Source organism: Crocuta crocuta, unplaced genomic scaffold, assembly GCF_008692635.1.
Source record: "Crocuta crocuta isolate KB4526 unplaced genomic scaffold, BGI_CrCroc_1.0 scaffold140, whole genome shotgun sequence".
Classification (NCBI taxonomy): Eukaryota; Metazoa; Chordata; class Mammalia; order Carnivora; family Hyaenidae; genus Crocuta; species Crocuta crocuta.
Genome location: NW_027527775.1, coordinates 9,426,419 through 9,450,330, shown reverse-complemented (window position 1 = coordinate 9,450,330; position 23,912 = coordinate 9,426,419). Strand labels below are relative to the sequence as shown.

General features: G+C 36.7%; 2 protein-coding genes across 6 annotated transcripts in view; one reads left to right on the top strand and one right to left on the bottom strand.

The window, feature by feature from the left end:
• The window catches only part of GTF2E2 (general transcription factor IIE subunit 2), a 68,372-nt gene that overhangs the window by 6,503 nt on the left and 37,957 nt on the right, over positions 1-23,912 (top strand). The window contains exon 2 of the mRNA XM_077772981.1: positions 14,531-14,622. Within this exon, the coding sequence (XP_077629107.1) occupies positions 14,531-14,622 (92 nt within the window). The remainder of the gene's footprint in view (positions 1-14,530; positions 14,623-23,912) is intronic.
• On the bottom strand, positions 2,242-22,276 carry SMIM18 (small integral membrane protein 18). 5 transcript variants are annotated; one of them, XM_077772998.1, is made up of 4 exons: positions 22,103-22,276; positions 10,687-10,836; positions 4,133-4,233; positions 2,242-3,517 (listed from the first exon to the last, which is right to left on the bottom strand). In XM_077772998.1, the coding sequence occupies exon 4, from the start codon at positions 3,475-3,477 to the stop codon at positions 3,181-3,183; it is 297 nt and encodes a 98-aa protein (XP_077629124.1). In that variant the 5' UTR covers positions 3,478-3,517; positions 4,133-4,233; positions 10,687-10,836; positions 22,103-22,276; the 3' UTR covers positions 2,242-3,180. The 5 variants fall into 5 exon arrangements, with proteins under 5 accessions (XP_077629124.1, XP_077629119.1, XP_077629143.1 ...); XM_077772993.1 differs by having other exon boundaries at positions 4,152-4,233; XM_077773017.1 differs by having other exon boundaries at positions 4,133-4,214.

The window sequence follows — 23,912 nt, the reverse complement described above, 5'->3', positions numbered from 1 at the left end:
AATAACAAAATTCAGCCATGTAAATTTGATGATCTAATTGGCTTTATTAAATGATTCACGAATCAGGCAGCATCCTGTCGAACAAGTACAAAGGCATCCCAAGGAGTTATGCCAGATGGACAGTTCTTATAGCAGGAAGGTGAAGGCAAGAAAGTTATTAGCAAAAGAAAAAGATTGTTTTAGGCCAAGCTGCTTTCTAGGGGGGAAAAGCCAGGACTCTTATGCAGATGACCTCATCTTCCTTTGGTGGAAAGGGTCCATGTGGCATACGCATTTGTGTTAATGGAAAAATTCCTGACTGATCATTTAAGACTACATTTCAGAGGGAGTTTGAAACTTTAGTTAGATTATGTATTAGGCACAATACGTAATGGTTTTGGAACTTGGTTAAAGTGACATGATTTGGGGCTTGTGGCTTTTTTTCTTTTTAACCAAAACCTCAATGGCTTAAAAAAACAAAAGCTTGTTTCTCTCTCATACCCCGTGTTTAACATGTGTTGGCAGGGGTCTTAGCTCCTTAGAGTCACTGAAGGACCCAGGCTGGTAGAGTAGCTGGTATTTCCAGTTACTGGTTTCAGTACCAGAGGGGAAAAAGAGCTCTGGAAGATCTTGCTTGGCAGTTAAAATCCTCTGGCCTTGAGGTGAGACATCACTTTCTCTCACAACTCATTGTCTAGAGCTAGTCACAGGGCTGTACCCAGCCACAAGGGGTTCCAAGTGCTCAGGGGAGAGCTGGAAATTTTGGGTGTACACAGGGAAGACTATACCGTACCACCCGAGTTGGGGTCACTATGAGTGGATTGCCTGATTAGGTGCTTACAAGGTTTCCTAGCTTAAATTCTTTATTGTCCACTCTCTGTACAGAAGTCAGTAATTTTTCTAATCATCAGTCTGGTAACATCAGTCTCTGTAAGGCTGATGATCATTGCTCTTCAGATGAAGCCTAGCTTTTCCTGCCATCTGCATGCCTTACCTGCTCTAGTCTCCGTTACCTTTTATACCCATATTCATTGTTTTTCTTGTACTCTCTCCTAGTAATACTGGCCTGTATGTAGCTCTTTTAACATGCTTTACTCTCTTTTGCCTCTTGACCTTCACCCAGATTATATCCTCTTCCTGGAATATTCTTTCTTCGCTCTTTCCCTCTTTCCTGTGAGTAAATCCTATTCCTCTTTTAGATTGCAGCATAAAAGTCCTATTGTCTCTACTTTCCTATTCGAATTTGGTGCTTAGCCTTTGATTCCCATAGCGCTCACTATTTCTGATGAAGCTGTTGTGTGTCATTGCAATTGCATGATTGTTTGTTGTTGTAACCTAATCTTTCACACATAGAAGCACTCATACATGTTTGTTGAATGGCTAATAAATTACAGCGTAAGGTAGGGAAAAGTTAATAGTGTTCATTATCAAGAAATTTAGTAATTAAAGGATCTGTAGGCTTTCTATCTATGGTAAGGACTCCAGAGTTTACCATTGATCAAAATGTGGTTTTAATGGTGCTCAGAATAGCTCCTGTTTACCTAAGTATTGAGTATACCAGGTTTCACAAGTCCTTTGTAAGTTGGTTACATTATTTGTGTGTATTTCTAACGTTAGAAAAAAATATTTTATGTAAAAGGGATTTCAGACTGACAGGGTTCTCTAAATTGAGAATGATATATATTTTCTCAGTTCATATATAAGATATTTTCTATTTTGCCTTAATTTTCAGAAGCTTCTTAATCTAGGTTGACGTGTCATATTTAAAGGCTGTTAATTCCATTTTGTTGGTTGTTGTTATTTTGAGTAATGCTGTTACAAATATCTTTGTATCTTGAGATTTTTTCTTTTCAACTAATTTCTCAGGGTAGATTTCCAGGAGCCATATTTCTGGTGAAGGGCAGTTGTGGTTAAGAGCATGCTTAGGTTTGCTCATGGGTGGTAGCAAAAGGATTAGGGTTATAAAATATAATATCTTTACAGCCCTTGTAATTCCAAGAAATAAAACTGAAGTATTTCTTTTAAAATTTTTTAAATATTTATTTTTGAGAGAGAGACAGAGTGCTAGCGGGGGAGGGGCAGAGAGAGAGAGAGGGAGACACAGAGGGCTCCAGGCTTTGAGCTGTCAGCCCTGAGCCCAACATGAGGCTAGAACTTCCAAACTGCAAGATCATGACCTGAGCTGAAGTCGGACGCTTAACTGACTGAGCCACCCAGGTGCCCCGAAACTAAAGTATTCAACGGCTGTTACATGGTCCTATCTTTTGTCTTTTTTTTTTTTTTTTGGCAGTCTTTTCTGCATTGGGTATCTTTAGCCCTTGAGAATATGAATATGAGTAACAAAAGGAAAAGCTCAAGAAATACAGTTTAGGGGTGTAGAAAGTTTTAGTTTGAAAACAGCTTGGTCCTTCTTATACAATGTATTTATTATTAAACAGTAGGTCCGTTTTAGGAAAATTCTATGCAAGTATACTTGTGACCTTTCTATTTTGATACTTTTTTTCACACTAATCTTTACATAAAACCTAAGTCTTTAAAAAGTGTATAAAGTAGGGATTTTATGTATAAGTGGAATTATTTTACTTTGGATTTAGGTAAGAATTTTAAATTGCACATTTATTACCAAGACACATGGAGGGTAGTTATTGTTTTGGTCAGAATTATTTGATCTTGCTTGTGTTTTCTAGCTTACATTTTGCTGCTTAATATTGAAATCTAGGAATCTTTTATCCAGTTTTTGAAGTGTCATTTTAAGTACATTGTTAACTTATTCACATTTGTGAAGATTTCATGTATATTTAATGAAAGGGATACATACACAAAAAGTGCATATTTAACTTGTTTTTCCCTTCTATTAGAAATCTTTTAATTATTTAGAATCAGTCAGTTAAAATTTTTTTTTACTGTTTATTTTTGTGTGTGTGAGAGAGAAAACAGTGCGAGCAGGGGGAGGGCAGAGAGAGAGGGAGACACAGAATCTGACGCAGGTTCTAGGCTCTGAGCTGTCAGCACAGAGCCTGACGCGGGGCTCAAATTCATGAGCTGTGAGATCATGATGCGAGCTGGTCGGATGCTTAATCGACTGAACCACCAGACACCCCTCAGAGTCAATTTTATAAGAGCTGGCCTCAGAAAATTTTCCTTTTTTTTCTCAGCAGTTGGAGGCTATTTTCAGAGATTTTGTTCATCTTAGGTAGAGTGCTAGACCACTTCAATTTCACGTTTTCTGATGTTGTCCATCATACTTCTAAGAGGGTTTGGTTCACTTTTCAAGTCTTTCACAGTCTTGTTTTTTACACAGCAGCAACAGTCAAGCACTTCATAAAGGAAAGCCAGCACCACTAAAGATACCACTGTAAATATGAATAAAAGCAGAATGACAAAGCAGGCAGTGTTCCAGTTATCATGAAAAGGGTAAATTTTTTGAACTTGAAAACCCAGGTACTGATAAACAGATGTAGTTGTTTCATTCCAGAGGCTGGAGCTCAGGGAGGCCATTCTTAGGGATTATATACTTCTTGTATTGGTTCTTTTGAATCTGTAAAAAGGTAGAAAATGAATATGCATGTAATTAAATTCTACAGATTTGTCAATTCAAGTCTCAGTACTAAGATTCGTTAGTAAATTTATATGGGTAACATGAGTTGTTTTATTTTCTGCCAGAATTAATGCTCAGTGGTAATTTTGAATTTTTTCTTTATCTTCTGGCAGTGTGCTCTGTAAACCATACTATATATATGTTTATTTTTTAAATGCTTATTTATTTATTTTTGAAAGAGAGAGAGGGAGACAGAGAATCCAAAGCAGGCTCCATGCTGTCAGCGCAGAGCCTGATGCAGGGCTTGAACTCACGAACTGTGAAATCATGACCTGAGTGAAAATCAAGAGTGAGATGCTTAACCGACTGAGCCACCCAGGCGCTCTCATACTACACATCTTCTTATGTGTGTCTTTTGCTAGACAAATACATACGTTTAAATTTATATACAGAAATTTATATACAGAAATTAAGTGCTAATAGAAGGGGAAAAGGAGCAGCTGAATTGTTTTAAAATTTAACTAAAGCAGTGGTCAGTGACCTGTTAACTATAAAAAATCTTGTGTTTTAAGGTGGTATTCTTCATACTGCCCCCAGGAAAGCTTTTCTCATTACCTTTGTGGATCCTTCTCACCTTCTTGGCTCAGTGTATTTCTGTCTCCTAGGTCCTCTCCTTTAAACTTCGAAGACAGGTGACCTGAATCAAGAAGTAATGGCTGAGTGAAAAATATTAGAGAAACAAAAGTTAAATAATGCCAGTTTTCAGAATAAGGATAATAAAATTTTAGGCTCATGTTGCCTGTGAAGAGACCTTAATCACAGGATTTTTTTTTTTTTTTTGTATGATAGCCTTAACTGTTCATATACCTGAATAATTTATGGGTATGAATATTTTACCATTTTTTTTTTTAAGTTTATTTTGAGAGAGTGAGCATGCATGTACATGGGGAAGGACAGAGAGGGGGAGAGAGAGAGAGTCCCAAACAGGTTCTGCATTGTCAGTGCCGAGCCCAGCAAGGGGCTCGAATGTATGAACTGTGAGATCATGACCTGAGCTGAAACCAAGAACCAGATGCTTAACTGACTGAGCCACCCAGGTGCCTTTTCTTGAAACTTAATTAAAAAAAAAATTATAAAATGCTTATATACTAAGAAAATTTTGGAAAATATTTCAGAAAAATTTAACAGAAAAAATATAGTTCCACTTCCTTAATTCAATGACTGCTGTCAGTTTGAAAGCTTTATTTTATTAAAGAGATGACTTATTTAGTGTGATTTTTCTTTCCTGCATAGTTGTAAATAGACTTTCATTCATTCTTGTAAACACATATCTCTATTGATTACCTACTGTGTCCCAGACAGTTTTCTGAATGCTGGAGATACTTGTGTATGAGAGTATATTTCAATTAAATAAAACTTGAAGATAGTTGAAGAGTAGGAGTGTAATGAACCCGTGTATTCTCCTAATACGGCTTCAGTTACCAGTTCATCTGTACGTTTACCCATTTGCTTCCACCCCATAGATTATATTTTTTCAAGTTTGTTTATTAAGTAATCTGTATGGCCGGTATGGGGCTCGAGACCAGCAACCCTGTGATCAAGAGTTGCATGCTCTTTGACTGTGCCACCCCGTGCCCCTAGGTTATTTTGAAGCAAATCCCAGACATTATCATTTTTCCTAGACATACTCAGCATATATCTCTTAAAAGGTGAGGATTCTTTTTTTTAAACATAGCCAGCATGTAATTTTCACACCAACAAAGATGAAAAAGTGACTTAAAACCAAAAGCCATAACAGTATAATTCCTTTAGTTTCTTTGTTTTCTTTGTAAATGTAACTTTAAAACTTTGAAGTTGATAAACTGATACTTTCCAAGGTTTTTGTTTTCTATCTTTTTGTAATTTATTACTTTTAAGTGAACTCCTTGCCCAACATGGGACTTGAGCTCACAACTCGAGGTCATGAGTCACATGCTCTACTGATGGAGCCAGCCAGGCACACCAAAGGTTTTTGTTTTCTTTGAATCATATTTGCTTGGCAAGTAACTGCACCTCTCTGGATGGATTTCTTTGTGTTTTTTGAAGATTAAATTGATGATCTGAGGGGTACCTTGGTGGTTCATTCGGTTAAGTGGTCGACTCTTTGATTTCAGCCCAGGTCATGATCTCACTGGTCCTTGGATTAAGCCCTGACTCTGGCTCTGTGCTGGGCATGGACCCTGCTTAAAATTCTCTCCGTTCTTTTCCCTCTGTCTCTATCCCACTTGTTCGTGCATGTGCTCTTGTTCTCTCTCTTTCAAAAAAAAAAAAAAAAAATCTGAGGCCAGAAGTCAAGGCTTAAATTCATTCTTTCTTTTTGGATTTAAGAATCCTTTGGTGATCCTTCATTTTGAAACAAGGGACAGCAGACTAATGGATAGTAACTGAATTGCTTTTATTCTTTCTGGGACTTACAAAAATACATTGTCGGGAACACAGATATGTGAGGATATTCCCAGTACTTTACAATATTTTCAAACTTTGTCTGGAGACCCAGCCTTTTAGAGTTGCCCTCTTTTATCCCTTAAATTTTTTTCTTCATAGCACATTCCCTTTTTTTATTTTTTCTTTTTCTTAATGATTGTTTATTTTATTTTGAGACAGAACATGAGCATTGTGGGGCAGAGAGAGAGAATCCCCTGGCAGGGCTCTGTGCTGTCAGCATGGAGTCTGACTCAGGGCTTAATCTCATGGACAGTGAGATCATGACTAGAGCTGAAACCAAGAGTTGGATGCTTAATTAACTAAGCCACTTGGGTGCCCCTCTTCTGAGCACATTCTTATAGAAAGTGGGACTGCTATGTTGGAGACTTCCAGGAAGCACCATTCATATTGTGTTGTGGGTGCCATTCATGTAGGATACACTGTAAGTGGTGCCCCTGGGAGCCTCATGTGGATGTCCTGATAGGCCCCTCCTCCGTCTTCTGCGTTGGCGCTGCCTCTGATTTTGATCACCATGCACACAAGTAAAGTAACCCATAGAAATGGACTCAAATGGGAATAAGTAATTTTTCTTTTTGGGCCACGCTTCCTAATAGAGTAGTGATGTGTGTGTGCAGACACACAAATGCCCAGAAAATGTTCAGCTTTGCAACTCCTTTAAAATTTTTAGCACTACTAATGCAGACCCTCCTGGGAGGGATAACACTCATTGTTAGTTATATTTACTTCAGTGTGAATGAGTTTTGGGTCCTTTTTGAAAAGCAGAGCAAATATAAGAGATGGAGAAGAAGAATGGGACTTTGAGGAAATAGAGAACAGTGCCATTTATTATATGGATAGATAAAAAGCAGGAAGAATCACTGGAGGGCTTATCTAATAATTTTACCTGGGTAAATGTAGGACCTCTCCAGCATTGATGAGAATATTCCTTAGGCTTTCTGTTAAGGCCTTTCAGGTTGATTCTTTATTTATTAATTTAATTTAATTTAATTTTAAAGTTTATTTATTTTTGAGAGAGAGAGAGTACGAGTGTGCATGCAAGTCAGGGAGGGGCAGAGAGAGGGAGAGAGAATCCCAAGCAGACTCTGCACCGTTAGTGTGGAGCCTGATGTGGGGCTCAAACCCACAAACTGTGAGACCATGACCCGAGCCAAAACCAAGAGTTGGACACTTAACCGACTGAGCCACCCAGGCACCCTGATTCCTTTTTATTTTTATTTTTTAAGAATAAAATAATCCGAAGAATAAAAAGAATCCAAAGCAGGCGCCGGGCTCTGAGCTAGCTGTCAGCACAGAGCCCAACACGGGGCCTGAACCCACGAACCATGAGATCATGACCTGAGCTGAGGTCAGAGCTTAACTGACTGAGCCACCCAGGGGCCCCAGAGGTTTCTCATTTGTATCGACTTTAAAATTGAGAAATTGTAAAGACTAATGTATGTTTCTATTTCAAAATGAAATAGAAATTTTGAAATTATTGGAGGCACACCTGGGTGGTTCAGTCCATTAAGCAGCTGCCTTCAGCTCAGGTCATGATCTCATGTCTCATGAGTTTGAACCCCACATCAGGCTGTGTGCTGCCAGCGTGGAGCCTGCTTGGGATTCTCTCTGTCTCCTCTCTCTGCTTCTACCCTGCTTGTGCTCTCTCTCTCAAAATAAACTTTAAAAAATTAGAATTATTGGAAAGTTGGTTTAAGGAACTTTATATTATACTTACTTTAGAGGTACAAGTGACCTGTTTAAAATTTTTCAAGCCCTCTTGACCCCTCCCCTCCCCCCAAAAGAATGGAGGGAGGGAAGGGAAGAGGCAGGGGCAGGCAGTCAGACATAAACTAAATTCAGTTATTTGAAGTTATCTTGTACCCATCAATGACCTTTTCTTCTGGTTAAGATTAATATAGTATATCCATACAATTGAATATTATGTGTGAGTGAGGAGGTAACTGTAGTGATAATGAACGATTTTTAGGTGGAATCACTGTTAAGTGAAAAGAGCAAGATGCAGGACAGTATGTAAAGGAATGGGGGAAATAATACATATTTTTATTTGCTTGTATCTGTGCAAACATTTTGGAAAGATACATAAGAGATAACAGTGATTACTTACTTGTCGGGTTGGTTGGAGGGGAGAGCTGAGAAGCAGGCACGTGTATGAGATTTCTCAAGGTATATCTTGTTATATTTTAGTTTTTGAACCATTTGAATATAGTACTTATCCAAACCCAAACTAATATGTTTTAAAAGTATTCCTTGCCTTTGGTTTTCAAAGTCTGTTGTGTTATGTATCTATTTAATACATTTATTGAATTTTCTGGATTACTTCTAAAAAATTAAAACTAGAATCACTAAACAGTGTCATTTTGATTAGAAGTGTCTAAGCAGTTTAAGGAAGAGTATACACATGTCATAAATGATGACAGTTTATGTTGTAAATGGTGACAGTTTGCCTCTCATGTGAGTATATTGATAACTGATGAGCAACTCAAAACATTCTCTCCTTAGTGTCTGGGCATATCTGAAAAAAGTAAACTGTGAAATACAGGATCATTTTCAACCTTAAATTTAATGTGGTTTATTTTTAAGTACACTATAGCTCTAGCAATTTTTTTTGCTAAATTTAGGGTAAAATCTGAAACTTACTTTGATGGAGAAGACGTAATTAGACATGCAGGAAAGTATTATTATTAGGATTTTCTCATACTCTGAGACTATTGAAATTAAAATGTAAATTTATATCAAGCACCCACTGTAAACATGCTTTATGCAAAAAGAAGGGTAAATGGTAAAAAAAAAAAAAGTGTACTCTTTTGAATCTTCATCCCCTTTAAAATTTCATTATAGGAATGAGGAGTATTAAAGTAAATACTGTATTTTTTTAGTTAATTTTTGGTTGATTCACCTTTTTTTCCCCTCCCATTTCAGAAGGCCCTAGTGAAATATTTATGGGTATAGGACTTGGAAGTGTTCTGGAACCTTGAATTGTCAGATCAGACTAAAATTATGCTTTTGCTCTAATTATGTTAAAACCCTTGAGTTGAATTCTCTAGTGCCTTTAAGCATATCGCTTTGAAATATGATCAATTAATCATATTGGCCTCTAGATATAGAGCGGTGCACCCAGCCCTGGGCCTTTCTGAGATACGCCATGCGTCTGGTCAGTTTGGTGAAAGAGCAGCGAATCTGCATCAGTGCTAACTATAGGTACAGCACCAGGAAGATGTAGGCTGATTATAGAGCTAATAATAGGGGAGAGTATTTGTAACTGAAATTTGTAACTGAAATTTCAGGTAAATTGTAAACTGTTTTATTTGACAAGGTTGTTGGTTTTTTTTTTTTAATCTAAGACTTTTTTGGCTCCCATATTTTGTACAGCAAGCAGGAATATTTTCTAGGTAATTAACCCCATTGTGCTGAACCTGGGGAGATAGAATATCTTCTTAGAGCAACCTTTGGGCTCTATAAGGGATGCTTTGCTCATGCTTTTGAATGCTGAATAAGGAATGGAATGAATAAAAATTATGAAAATAGTCTTTTAAAATTTAAATAAATTTATCAGCAAAGAAAAGGGCAGCAGTTGAATCTTTAGATCAGTATGTGTAGGTAATATCCTGGAACTCCAGCACCTACTAAGTAATGATATTTTCATGCTTGACTATTATAAAACTAGAAATTCAGATAGTAGTTGATACTGATTTTTTAGTAGACATGAATAGTTTACTCTGAGCCATGAAAATAATCTTAATACCTACCTTGAGAGGTACCATATATTCCTCCCTTAACCAGTTCTTCTTAAAACATCTTTGTATTTTACAATGTAGTTTATTAAAAAGACCTGCTATGTGTTTGAGGATCAGTTTAAGAATAATTTTAACATTATATTAAAATATGGTTATAAGTAGATATTTTTGTGGCATATAAAAAATGAAAGCCTATTTAAGAAGGTTATTTAATAGTAGACTGATTTGTGTATTACAGTAAAACAAATTTAAAAATTTAACTGTAAGGAATTATTTTAGTTAAAATGTTAAGGAAGTCAGAAGCTCTACAAATTGATCTTTTTGGTTAGCGTATAATGCAGCCTGTATAATGATAACCTTTATGGTCCTTTTATTTTTATGTAAAAATCACAATCATGACAATTTCTCAGCATTCTCTGCATCTGTACTCAAAGTCAAACAGTTTTCAACTATTTTCTCGTATTTGTTAAAATATAACAAATATAACAAACTTTCTTGTAAGTGACTGCTTTTTACTAGCCAGTATAATTTGCACATATATCAGAAAGCTTTAATCCAGGATTTGCTTTTAGTCTAGATTTTTCTTTAAGAAAAATCCTTTGTTAAGACAGACCAAATTGCTGAAATGAAATAGCTCAGAGAAAATAAATTAGCAAGTAACCACTTACCATTAAATGCTTACGGTTTACTCTAAGGTCTGGATATAGATCAGGTTCATAGAAAATCTCATGAATTTTCCATAAGGCACAGATGGTAAGGGTGCTTATCAAATAGCACAAGGCAGTCTTCACATTTTCATAATAAAATCCTACCAAGCAGCAAAATGAATACAGTGCCTTTTTTTGTCTTTAGTAGGAACAAAGCTTTCTGCTTGGTTTTTTCAGTAAAATGTTTTTTAAATTACATCACAAGGACGTGTATTACTAAATGCAAAAGCTCGCATAAACCTACCTCTTGTCTGAAGGCTGCTGTTGAAGCGATGGTATCGTCTGTTTGTAATGCAGTCCAGTGCACATCCAAGATGGAGCTGTGCTTCTATTGGTTGAAGCACAATGCAGCTGACAGTTTCCTCTTCGTTCATTTGCATTAAGTCCTGCCACCCTTAAGTGTAAATCATTCATAAACTTGAATAGAGCTATCTGGGATATCAACTGTCCCCTCTTTTTCTTGCCTTATATTTTGTCCTTAAGATAAATTTCTGCAAAGGAATTTGAGTTGGTAACGAACTGGTGATTCCTTAGGGTTTAACCCATAAAATTTCGGATCTATCAGTGAGTATTTCACTGCTAGGGCTAGAAGGTAATGTTGAGAGAGGTAGTAACCTAGGAAACAAACAGTCCAGGTTTACCAGCTTGGTATTTCCTCCCGGAAGTGGGCATAAAATCTCATAAATGGTATTTTCTTTCAGTACTTGTGTTCTATATAAATCTTGCCTTCTGGATGTGATTATTTCCATGTGGTGGTTTGATTTAGGAGAAATTCTAAGGGAAAAGAAATAAGGTTTTCAGCTCTACTAGTTGGGATAGGGTTAGTTTTGGTAGGTAAACCACCTACATTAAAAAATCAGTCTGTGAGATGGGGCGCCTGGGTGGCTAAGTCAGTTAAGCATCTGACTCTTGATTTTGGCCCAGGTCAGGTCATGATCTCACAGTTCATGAGTTCGAGCCCTACATTGGGCTCTGCACTGACAACACAGATCCTGTTTGGGATTCCCTCTCCTTCTCTCTGCTCCTCCCCTGCTCTCTCTCTCTCTCTCTCTCTCTCTCAAAACAAATACATAAAACATTAAAAAGAATCATTCTGTGAAATTTAAATGGTAAAAAAGGAGTAAAAGGTACAGCATAGGGAATATAGTTAATGATATTATAATAGTGTTATATGGTGACAGAGGGTAGCTACACTTGGGATGAGTGTAGTGTAGACTATAGAGAATTTGAATCACTGTGTTATATACCTGAAACTTACATTGTGTGTCAGTTATACTCAAAAAATTTTTTGAAAAATGGCAAAAGAATCCACAACTTCAATGCATTAAAGATAATTTGTATTTATGAAATACTATTTAGAGTTGTGTGTGGTTCAAGCATAACAGTATCAAGGTTATACATTATGGAGAGGCTATTATAGCAATAGCAGGCTAGATAAATCTTGCTATGCAGGCTTTATTTTATAGGTCACATTATTTTTTAAATTAAGAGCTAGGGGCACCTCGGTGGCTCAGTTGGTTAAGCGTCTGACTTTGGCTGAGGTCATAATCTCACGGTTTATGAGTTCTAGCCCTGCATTGGGCTCATTGCTATTAGCACAGAGTTTGCTTCAGATCCTCTGTCTCCTTTTATCTCTGCCCCTTCATCCCAAACAAATATTTAAAAATAAATAAATAAAATAATAGATAAATTAGTGAATTATTTTCTTGGACCATAAAGGAGTACACAGAAATACTCTTACTACCTTCATTCATTCATTCAGCTATTATTTACTGAGTGTTTACTCTGCCTGGCACTGAGCTAAATGTTTAAGACTCCATGATAAACAAAACTACATGTAGTTCATGATTGAACATTTGTATAGTGCATATCCTTAATATAGCGTCATTTGATTTTCATAGCTTTCCCACTTAGTTTATATAGGGGTATAGGATAAACTTTGTTTTAATTTTTCTTTTTTCTTCTTTAAACAAATTTTTTTAAACATTTATTCATTTTTGAGAGAGAGAGAGAGGGAGACACAGAATCTGAAGCAGGCTTCAGGCTCTTAGCTGTCAGCACAGAACCTGATGCGGGCCTCGAACTNTTAACACATAGTATAATAATGATTTCAGGAGTAGAATTTAGTGATTCATCACTAGGATAAACTTAATATTTTACCAAAGTTAAGAAAATACTAAATCTGCATTTATTAATTTTTATACTCTGACAGAATAAGAGCCAGTTCGGATGGAATAGTCTGTGTTAAAAGCTAGTTAATAATTCTTTTTTTAAATTTAAGCTTATTTATTTATTTTGAGGGAGACAGAGACCGTGTGAGCAGGGGAGGGGCATTGAGAGAGGGAGAATGATAGAGAATCCCTAGCAGGCTCTGTACTCTGCACTGTCCATGCAGAGCCCAGCGCGGGGCTCAAACTCTCGAAACTGTGAGATCATGACCTGAGCCCAAACTTAAGTCAGATGCTTAGCCAACTGAACCACCCAGGTGCCCTGTTAATGACTCTCATACAAGGCAGTATCATAGTGTCTTCAGCTGCATTTTTTTTTCTTACAGCTGCATTTGAATCTGTGTTCTTCTACTTCCTACTCAGTTTTCTTATGCTTAAAAGGGGACAGGATATTTGGGAAGGATTAAATGAGAAAATCAAATATTTAGCATGCACTTGGCAAAAAGTAGGTGTTCAGTAAATGTTATTGCTGTTATTGTTAAAGTGTCCTGAACATCTTGGGAAAATGAACCATGTAGGTAATATTTCATAATTGAAATAATGTGAAAGCACACCTGTAAGGCATTCATAGTATTTTTGGAAACAGTAGACTTTAATGTGCCAATTAAGTTGTCAAAATTATAACAGCGATTTTTAAAGGAATGTTGTATATCAAATCTTGTTTTAGTCTCAAAGCAGCATATTTAGTAAAGCGTCTTTATGAACTAATCTTGAAGTATTATGTTGCCATCTAAAAGCTATTCTCTGGGGGAAAAAAGCTATTCTTTTGGATCTCTGACAATTGTTACATTTGACTTACAAGGTTCTAATGCATTCTTTTGTTTAAATTATTATACCAAACTGGTGTCAGAGATTACACCCCCACTCCTGCTTTTTATTTAACCTCTTCCTTTGTGAATCAGCCACTTGGGAACTTTGTATCTGAGCTTATGGTTTGCTAATAGAATGTGTACTTCTGAAATGTTTTTCTAGTGTTCTTTTGTATGCTTTTTTTCTTTCTTCGTTTTTTATTATTTTTTTTTGTGGGGGGGAGAGGGGCAGAGGTATGGAGAGAGAGAGGGAGTGAATCTTAAGTAGGCTCGGTGCTCAGTGTACAGCCTGCTGTGGGGCTTGAACACACAACCCTGGGATCACGACCTGAGCAAAAGTTGGATGCTCAACCGACTAAGTTCTACCGAGGTGTAATAGGCATACAAGAGACTGCACATATTAAAACATACAATTTGAGGGGCAGCTGGGTGGCTCAGTCGGTTAAGTGCCTGACTTTGGCTCAGGTCATGATCTCATGGTTCGTGGGTTAGAGCCCCACGTCGGGCTCTGTGCTGACAGCTCAGAGCCTGGAGCCTGTTTCAGATTCTGTGTCTCCCTCTCTCTCTGCCCCTCCCCTTCTTGTTGTCTCTCTCACTGTCTCAAAAATAAACATTAAAAAAAATTAAAAGTAAATAAATAAATGAACTTTAAAAAAAAAGCCATGCCTCTAGGGTGCCTGGCTGGCTGGCTTTGTCTGTCTGTCTGTCTCCTCTCTGTCTCTCAGCGGAAGAAAAAAGCCATGCCTCTAATCATGGCGGGAGTTCTAATCAGAATGAAGGAAAGAGTGAGACAGAGGTACTTACAGAAGAAATGTATTTTAATGCTTTTGAATTACTTACATTTGTTTCCTATTCTTAGTGCAGAAATTGATAAATTTATTATACATTCAAGGATTTGAATTTTTCACCAAAATTTTACAGGGTAGAATACACTGGGTGGAAAAACTCAAAACAAGAAATATTTTACTAGAGTAAAAATCTTAGCTGCTGAAAAGTAATAATCAAATCTAATTGAAATATGTTATAATTGTTTTTTGAACTTCATTTACAGATCATAGCAATGGATCATTTAACTTGAAAGCTCTGTCAGGAAGCTCTGGATATAAGTTTGGCGTTCTTGCTAAGATTGTAAATTACATGAAGGTAAGTACTTTTCTCAAATGATGCAAATCTATTTAACTTTTTTGGCAGGGGAAAAGGATTGGGATTTTCAGAAATAAATTTGTATATACATGTCAAAATTTACCAAATTGTATGTTTTAAATTTTTTAAAATGTTTTTTATTTATTTCTGAGAGAGAGAGAGAGAAACAGTGTGAGCAGGGAAGGATCAGAGAGAGAGAGGGAGCTACAGAATCTGAAACAGGTTCCAGCTCTGAGCTAGCTGTCAGCACAGAGCCCGACGTGGGGCTCAAATCCATGAACCGTGAGATCATGACCTGAGCCAAAGTCGGATGCTTAACCAACTGAGCCACCCAGGCGCCCCTCAAATTGTATGTTTTAGTATGTGTAGTCTCTTGTATCCCTATTACACCTCAATAGAACTAAAAAATATTTAATATTTTAAGCCTTGTACATCATATCACATTAGCACTGCTATGAGTTACCTAAGTATATTAACAAAATTTTTTTTTTTAACCTTTATTTATTTTTGAGAGAGAGACCGAACATTAGCGGAGGAGGGTCAGAGAGAGGGGGAGACACACAATCAGAAGCAGGCTCCAAGCTCTGAGCTGTCAGCACAGAGCCTGACGTGGGGCTCGAACCCACGAACCATGAGATCATGACCTGAGCCTTAGTCGGATGCTCAACTGACTGAGCCACCCAGACACCCCATATTTAATTTACATTAATTCACTGATACACTTTAAGCCCACCATTTCACTTATAAATTAGGCCCAGGCAGTAGATACAGTCACCTCCTGAGTGACTCAGTACTTACTGGCAAAACCAGTGGGAAGATACAAATGATTTACAGACTCTTATTTCCACTGATGTGAAAAGTAAAAAGTACATAGTTCAGGCATGTGGTGGTGATGGTTTTTGTGCTTCTTTGGAGGAGGAAACTAGAAAATTACTGAAGATGTTAGAAAAACATTGTCTCACAAAAGACTTTGAATTTAAGATTTGATGGAGGATGTACTGTTTAAGTTTTGAACTTCTGATGGTATAACATTTTGGTTTTACCAAAGACTTTGAATCCTAACTTTACTTATTTAAGTGAAATTTCATTTATGGCTAAATGATTTCAAATTTACCCCCTTCTGCCAAATGCATTCCTATTTAGTTACTTTTTGTATCTCTTGAAAAAAGTCAGTGTACTGTATTATTTCAAATTTTAGCTATGTATTGCATAAAATATAAGTCAAGGTTTTTTTTAAGGACTTCTGTAATTTAAGACACTTAATGTCTGAGTGTGACTGAAATCTGTGGTTTATATTTGACTTATAGTAGAAATCGGTTAGTTTATAATTTCCCATTACCAAATAATATACTTTGATATGTATTCACCATTCATTCATTCCATCCACTTATTCCCCCATGTGGTAAACAGTTAGTAAAACATACTGTACGCTATTTACAGCACTAATGGTGGGACTACCCAGAAAAATATGCCCTTTTGGCTATTAGTTTATTCAGGGAGATTGACATTCAAATGTCATATAACTCTGCTGGTAACAGTCTTCACTTAATCTGGATGACCCTTACTTCTAACTTTCTTTAGGACTGTGATCTTCAGATTTGTGCTCAATTACTTCCTGAAACAATTTCGAGAAATTGTGTATCCCTTTGCACATATTGAAGTTGACAATTAGAGTTTTCAAGAAAAGTTGAAATCTGGTGATAAAGGATGGAATTTCTGATGTACTGTCATATTTCAACAAAGTACCTCACTCTGTCTAAGGGGATCTAAGTCCCATTATTTATTTAAAATATAAAAATAAACATATGGTCGGAAATTTTAATTATTTTCCTTTTGAACTTGTATGTTCTTTTATTTTCACTGCATTTTATCCAATGTTCTGTATTTTTGTGCTTGAAAATATTTTAATCATCTATCAAACTTCTTTGCTGCAATACTGTATATAAATTAGAATTGGAAATGTTCTTCTTGGGGCACCTCGGTGGCTCAGTAGGGTAAGTGTCTGACTTCAGCTCAGGTCATGATCTCCTAGTTCATGAGTTTGAGCCCCACATTAGGCTCTCTGCTGTCAGTGCAGAGCCCACTTTGGGTCCTCCGTCTCCTTTCTCTTCCCCTTCCCTGCTTGCACGCACACACACACTCTCTCTCTCTCTCAAAAATAGACGAACATTTAAAAAAATGCTTTTCTTAGGACAATAAGGTTCTAAGTACTGTCAAATTTATTAGCACATAGTTGATTAGAATAACTTGCATATATTAAAACTTTGATAAAATTCACTTTGCAATAATTACTCAACAGGGGTTCATTAAAAAAATTTTTTTCTTAATGTTTATTTGCTTTTGAGAGAGAGAAAGAGAGGCATGGGCAGGATAGGGGCAGAGAGAGAGGGAGACCACAGAATCTGAAGCAGACTCCAGGCTCTGAGCTGTAGCACAGAGACTGATGTGGGGCTCGAAATCATGACCTGAGCTGAAGTTGGATGCTTAACCAACTGAGTCACCCAGGTGCCTGGGGGTTCATTTTTTATTTTTTAATTTTTTTAACAATTTATTTTTTTAGAGAGAGAGATCGTAAGCGAGCATGAGTGGGGAAGGGGCAGAGAGAGAGAGAGAGAGAGAGAGAGAGACGGAGAGAGAGGGAAACACAGAATCCAAAGCAGGTTACAGGCTCTGAGCTGTCAGCACAGAACTGGATGTGAATGGCGAGATCATGACCTGAGCCGAAGTCGGACACCCAGCCCACTGAGGGTTCATTTTTTAATGAAGTGAATGGAATGGTTTCCTCTCTTCTTCCAGAAGTTTTTGTATTTGGAGATCTATATTACGTATTGATAGAATGAAACCAGATTTGGCACCCGTTTCTATTCTTGTTAGATTTTGTAGGTTTGTTTATTAAGAAATAAAAGTTCATTTAAATAAGCTCATTCTGCTGAAAATTTTGTGATAGTAAAACTTTCAAAGTTATATCAGAAATTGCTTAAAGATTTATCATCAAGAATCCATTAGTTGATAGTTCTGTTAGGTTCTCCTTCAGTTTTGTTGAAAGTAAAAGAATGAGAATCACCTAATTTGTCAAAGAATTTATTATCTAGTCCTAATTTTATGGCTTCTATGAAGTATATCATAAAGGCTTTACCAAGACTTAGCAAATGTCTAATTGTATCTGTTCCTCCTTCTTCCCCTTATAGGCATTTCCTTTAATCTGATATAATCATAAGTTGAGAAAATAAAAATTTTTTTTAAGTTTATTTATGTATTTTGAGAGTGACAGACAGCACAAGTGAGGGAGGGGCAGAGAGGGAGACACAGGATCCCAAGCAGGCTTCACACCGTAAGTACAGAGCCCAATGCAGAGCTTGAACTCACAAAACCACAAGATCATGACCCAAGCTGAAACCATGAGTTGGACCTTCAACTGACTAAGCCACCCAGGCACTCCCCAAAAAGCATTAATTTCAATACATCTTTGCCAATGGAGTTTTTTCATAAGATGCTTGTATCTTATAATGTATATAAATATGTTTTTGTCAAAACCTGAAAGTTGAAAGTTTAGCTTATTATATTCATAGAAAGTATCTCCCAGTTAACAAAGCTGGTCTCCTTAGACCAACCAGCTATATCAACTTTTTTAAATCACATAATATCTTTTCCTGTTAAAATAAATAGGTTATGCATATTTTAAGTAATACAAAAACTGCTGAGAAATAAGACACAGAATTGCAGACTGAAAGATACTACTAAGGTAGTGGAAGTTAAAATTATATGATGAGAATTTATCCTTTTTATAATTTAGAAACAAATAGGCTGTTTACTTATTTGTGTCATTGTGAATTAATAATATGGAGCAAGGGATATGAAAAGTATGTTACTGCTTTTCTAAATGTGTGGGCTTCCATTTTCTGATCTCTGATATTCAGCTTTTAGTTATAAATAAAAGGGAATGATTCAGAAATACTGCCATGAATTTTATTTTGGGATAATTAATGAAAGATAAAAGAAGAATATCGCTAAAAATGATTCATTCCTTTTTTTTAAAATTCTGTTTTAAGGTTTGTTTATTTTGAGAGAGAGACAGAGTGGGAGCAGGAGAGGGGCAGAGAGAGAGGGAGACAGAATCCGAAGCAGGCTTTAGGCTCTGAGCTGTCAGCACAGAGCCTGACGTGGGGCTCGAACCCGTGAACCATGAAATCATGACCTGAGCCGAAGTTGGATGCTTAGACTGAGCCACCCAGGTGCCCCCCAAAAATGATTCATCCTTACAGTGAGCTGTGACTGATTTTTTTTTAAACTAGAGGTAGAAATATTTAAGTGTTCAAGAGATAAGAGAATTTACTACTTAGAATAAAAGTTTTGTGATATGATTTACAAAATAAGTTTTAATTACTACATTGAATAATGCACACTTAATCTAAAATAGTTTATATATAGTTTTTGTGGAGTTTATGGAGCATAACTTGAATAATTTGTTGGTGTTCCTGGAAAATACTTTTAGATTTAAAAGTCAGCCTCCGTAATTGATACTGCTTAATTGATATTTAAAGCTTTTTAAATGTGCTTTTTCTGTAAGCTAATATTCACAGAATGAAGTTTGAGAATGGCTGAAGAGAATTACTTATATTTAAGTACTCAAAAAAAATTTAGTTTTCTTGTTAGATATTTCTTATCAATATTCCCTTTATTTACTTTGCTGTTGTTAGCCTCTCCCCAAAGAGCAGTGCATTCTCAGACAGTGCAGCATGGGGGTGTGGGGTATGTGGGGTTGGAAGAGATAAAGTTGTTTAAAGGAAACTGCTCTGAGTTGCTCACAGACTATATTGCATCAGAATATCCTAGCAGGAGCCAAAATATCCTATTTTTAACTCTTAGATAAATATGTAAGACTGGAAAAGATAAGGAGCCATATAGTGGATAGTTTATAACACTTCAGTTGTTTATAAATTGTTCCCCCAAACAGTATCTTTTGACTTGTCCTTTTTTGGGGTCCCTGAAGTTTATTACATCTCCAGGCAGTGTATCATAAACTCTAGGTGGAGGTGAGAGTGTTAACCTTTTTGTTGTAAACAGAAGAGCGCCCATTATGAAATGGGAAAAGAATACATATGGAAGGTGATCTGTAGACTGATTCTTGGAAGTTTTTCAGCTGTCCCATTTCTGAAGATCTCATAAAAACCAAGAGCTTAGAAAGCAAAAAAGTTAATAACAGAAAACTCTTTACAATTTATTCATTTATTTAAAGAGGAACTCTTTAATTGCTTAGTGAAAATTACTTAGAAATTATATGGAGAAAGTTCAAGGGGCACCATCAGAGAACTGTTTAAGATAGGTACAGTGGGATTTGCTAATGGGGTTTAGGTGTACTAAGCAGGAAAAAAAATCAGGTGTAGATACAAGAACTTCAAAATCATAATACTGAGAACATTTGGCACAGGGACAAACTGCCCAACACATATCACTAGGTCCTGAGATGTTTAAATGTTTGGTGGACTTGTTTGAGAAGATAGAAGAATTTCGTGGCCCATTTTAGAAGGACTTAATTGATTAATTATTTTAGAGAGAGAGATTGAGCCAAAAAGGGGGTGAGGGGGAGAGAGAAAGAGAAAAAGATAGAAAGAAAGAATCCCGATAGAGCTCCATGGGATCATGACCTGGGCAGAAATAAAGAGTTAGATGCCCAACCAACTGAGTCACCCAGACATCCCAGCAGGATTTTAATAGAAAAAGTCAATGTAAAACAAATATCATTGCTTAAAAGAGTTAAGTCTAAAAAAAAAAGCAGCTTATTTTGAAAATTCCCATATGACGGATGCCACTTCTCCTGATTAGACACTAGTCCTGAGACACCATGTCCCTGTGGCGCACTTTGTTTTTGTTAGAATGATTTTTCTCTCAGTTTTCACCATTACACTTTATTGTGGTTTTATGTGTATGTATTTTGGTTATTTAAAACATCATGTTGAGGGTGGCTGGGTGGCTCTAGAGTATTTGACTCTAGGTTTTGGCTAGGTCATGATCTCATGGTTCTGTGAGATCAAGTTCCGTGTCGGGCTCTGTGCTGGCAGCATGGAGCCTCCTTGGGATTCTTTCTTCCACTCTCTGTGCCCCTTCCCAGCACTTGCTCTCTTTTTTAAAATAAATAAACATGAAAAAAAATCATGTTGAAAAATTTGGTTATTTTGGTTTACTAGCCCAGTGGTCCTTAAAGTGTCATTCTCCAGCCAATGGCATCATCATCACCTGGATAGTTACTTATTTTTTTTTATTAACTTGGGAACTTCTGAGGAGTGAAAATCTGGGGGGCCCTTTCCAAAATCTGTTTAGTCTGAAACTCTGGGAAAGCAGTTCAACAGTCTGTGGTTTAATAAGCCCTTCAGATGATTGATACAGGCTGAAGTTTGAGAATCACTGGCTCAACTCCTGTCTGAATTAATTCTAACAATTCTACTTGAATTTAGAAACTCTGAAGTCCAGGGAAATTAAATGGCTGGATCATAGGTACAGTTCTGGTTGATAGCAGGGTTGGGTCAAGAACCCAAATTTATTTACAGTTTTAAATAATGTATTTAAATTATACACCATTATCTCATAAATACAGATGTAAAAATCCTTAAAAAGATATGAACAAATGTATTCTACTCCTATATAAGAAGGATAATATGTTATGGTGAAGTAGAGTTTATTTTAGGAATATAGTAGTTAGTATTTAAAAAACAGTTGAAGTCATGTTAACAGATCATCTCATACCAAAAAAGCCTCTGACAAAATTTAACACTGATTCATGATGAAAACTTGTAACAAATTAGTAGCAGAAGCAAACTGCCTTACACCAGTAGAACAGCATTTTGTCAGTCATCGTCTCCTGAAAGAACCCTTGAAATATTTTATCATTTTTAGGTCTCTGAGATCTTGTAAAACTTGTTATATCGATAGTTCACATTTATTATCTAATCAGCAAATTGTGGATGTGATAAGCCAACAATAATCGTTAGTTTTCTTTTGAATAGAAAATATTATTTTTCTTTGTATTCTGTCCTGTTTTTTAGCCTACTCTTTTCCTTTGTGTAGTTCTCTGCCCCAGATAGGGTATCAACTCTAATGTGAGCCAGTTGTATAAGTAAAATTCAGTTTTTCCTATGATTATTTTATTTTTAGAGAGAGCAAGAGAGCAAGCAGGGAGAGGGGGTGAGGAACAGAGCAGGGGAGAGAGAATCTGAAGCAGGCTTCATGCTGGGTGCAGATCCCAATGTAGGGCTCAGTCCCAGGACCCTGGGATCTTGATGTGAGCTGAAATGTAGAGTCAGACACCCAACCAACTGAGCCACCTGTGCGCCCCTAAAGATTTTATTTTCAAGTGATCTTTGCACCCAACAAGGGCCTTGAACTCACAGCCCTGAGATCAAGAGTTGCATGTTCCACAGACTGAGCCAGCCAGGCGCCCCATCTACAATTTTTTTTTTAAACCATTTCTAAGTAGGCAACTTACTTGTTCTCAGATGAACAGAAGAGTCAGAGAAAGGGTCCTTCTTCCAGGTGCAGATTTCGTGTTGAAAAGGAAGAAAAACATTGTTTGATTTTGTTTTCTTAGTTCTTCCAGGTGGTTTTCAATAATGCCCGAGACTTGCTAATATCCTTCCTCACTCTCCAGATCAGACAGCATTACAAAATTTTCTTTTGTCACATGATTTTTCCAGAGATGCTGTTTTCCTTTGAAGTCTTATCACTTAAAGCATTGTTTTAGAGGCTTGCAGAAACTTGTTCAACCAGTTCATAGGTTTAAAAAAATGTCTGCTATGAAAGCTAGCTTCTGCAGTCATTCTTCATCTTCAAAGCATTCAGTAAAGTATGACTTTTCAGCTGTATTTCACCTTTCAGCTTAAATGTTCTTTCAAGGACTCCCCTGCTAAGCCACTGAATTTCTGCACATTTATGTGTTGAAATGCACTAGTCTCTGCTTAATAAAGCAGATTATTTTCATAGCATCATTTGGGACATTTTTCATTTCATTTCCAAGGGTTTTTGATTCTAGTACCTCTCTGAAGAAATAGTGTCTTGTGACGACATCAGAATATTTTCTTTTTCACAAGAGTTAAAACCTTGTTTCGAGCCAGCCATTGATAGGGCCCATCAGTGACGAAAACAGAATAGTTTCTCCGAGAGACTTTTGTTTCCAGGTGTGAAGGTACTGCATCAAGTATATCCTGCTCTTTGCTTTGTCATGGCAGTTCTTCGTGGCAGAAGAGTTTTTCTTGAAATTCATCATTTAACGATTTTGCACATATTATTACTACATGACGTTTATTAGTGAAACCTGTTGACTTGCGGACTGGGAGAGACAAGCTGTTGTTAGTTCGTTAAACTTGTGCAACTTCATGTGATGGGTCCTCAGTTTGTCGACTTGCCTTGTATGTTTTGGCACTTTTCAATTTCTCATGCTGTGCATTTTACTGTCATTTGACATGTTATTAGGTTCCTGCCAACTGTGATTTCCCTCCACTAAGTCTTCTCTTTTCTAGGCTTTTTCACAGAATGTGACTTTTTTTTTTTTTAAATATTTTATTTTTAAACAATCTCTATACCCAGTGTGGGGTTCTAACATCCCCAGGATCTAGTCGTGTGCTGACTGAGCCATATGGGTGCCCCTAGTTATTTTTAAGTTTTTATTTTAATCCCAGTGTAGTTAACATACAGTGTTATATTAGTTTCAGGTGTACAATAAAGTGATTCAATAAGGGAATATAGTTTTTTATTACTACCCTTATTAGAATTGTTTGTGGGCCTGGGCTTCAAAAGTCCTCTCTGTCACTAATCTCATCTTAAGAAATCATTGCATTGTCAGACGTGTTTATAAAACAAATGCTAACAAATTATCAAACTCAGGGAATTACTAAATGAGAACATTGCAGAAAACATAAACACTCCACAGTGTATTTTACTTCATTTTACTGTGTGATCTGTGTTTTTACAACATTTACAACAGCAAAGCATCCCAGGGCAGGTAAGTCCTGGTATGTAAGAATTCCTTGTTTAGAATGAATATTTCCTTATTTAGAAGGAAATTTCACATTTCCTGTTTGTCAGCAGAGCTTGCTTACTCCGGTGAGAGAGTTGGCTCTGTATAGTGGGAGGTTATGGGAGGTAATTTGGAAGGGCATTGCTGACATTGTCAGCCTTTTGTGCTTCCACTTGTGCAATATAGAGCTTACCAGTTATCAATGGCTTCTCTGTATTTCATCGAAAACTGATAACGGGTTTGTTCAAGTGAACATAGCCCCACTTGCCACGGGTGCTAAAAG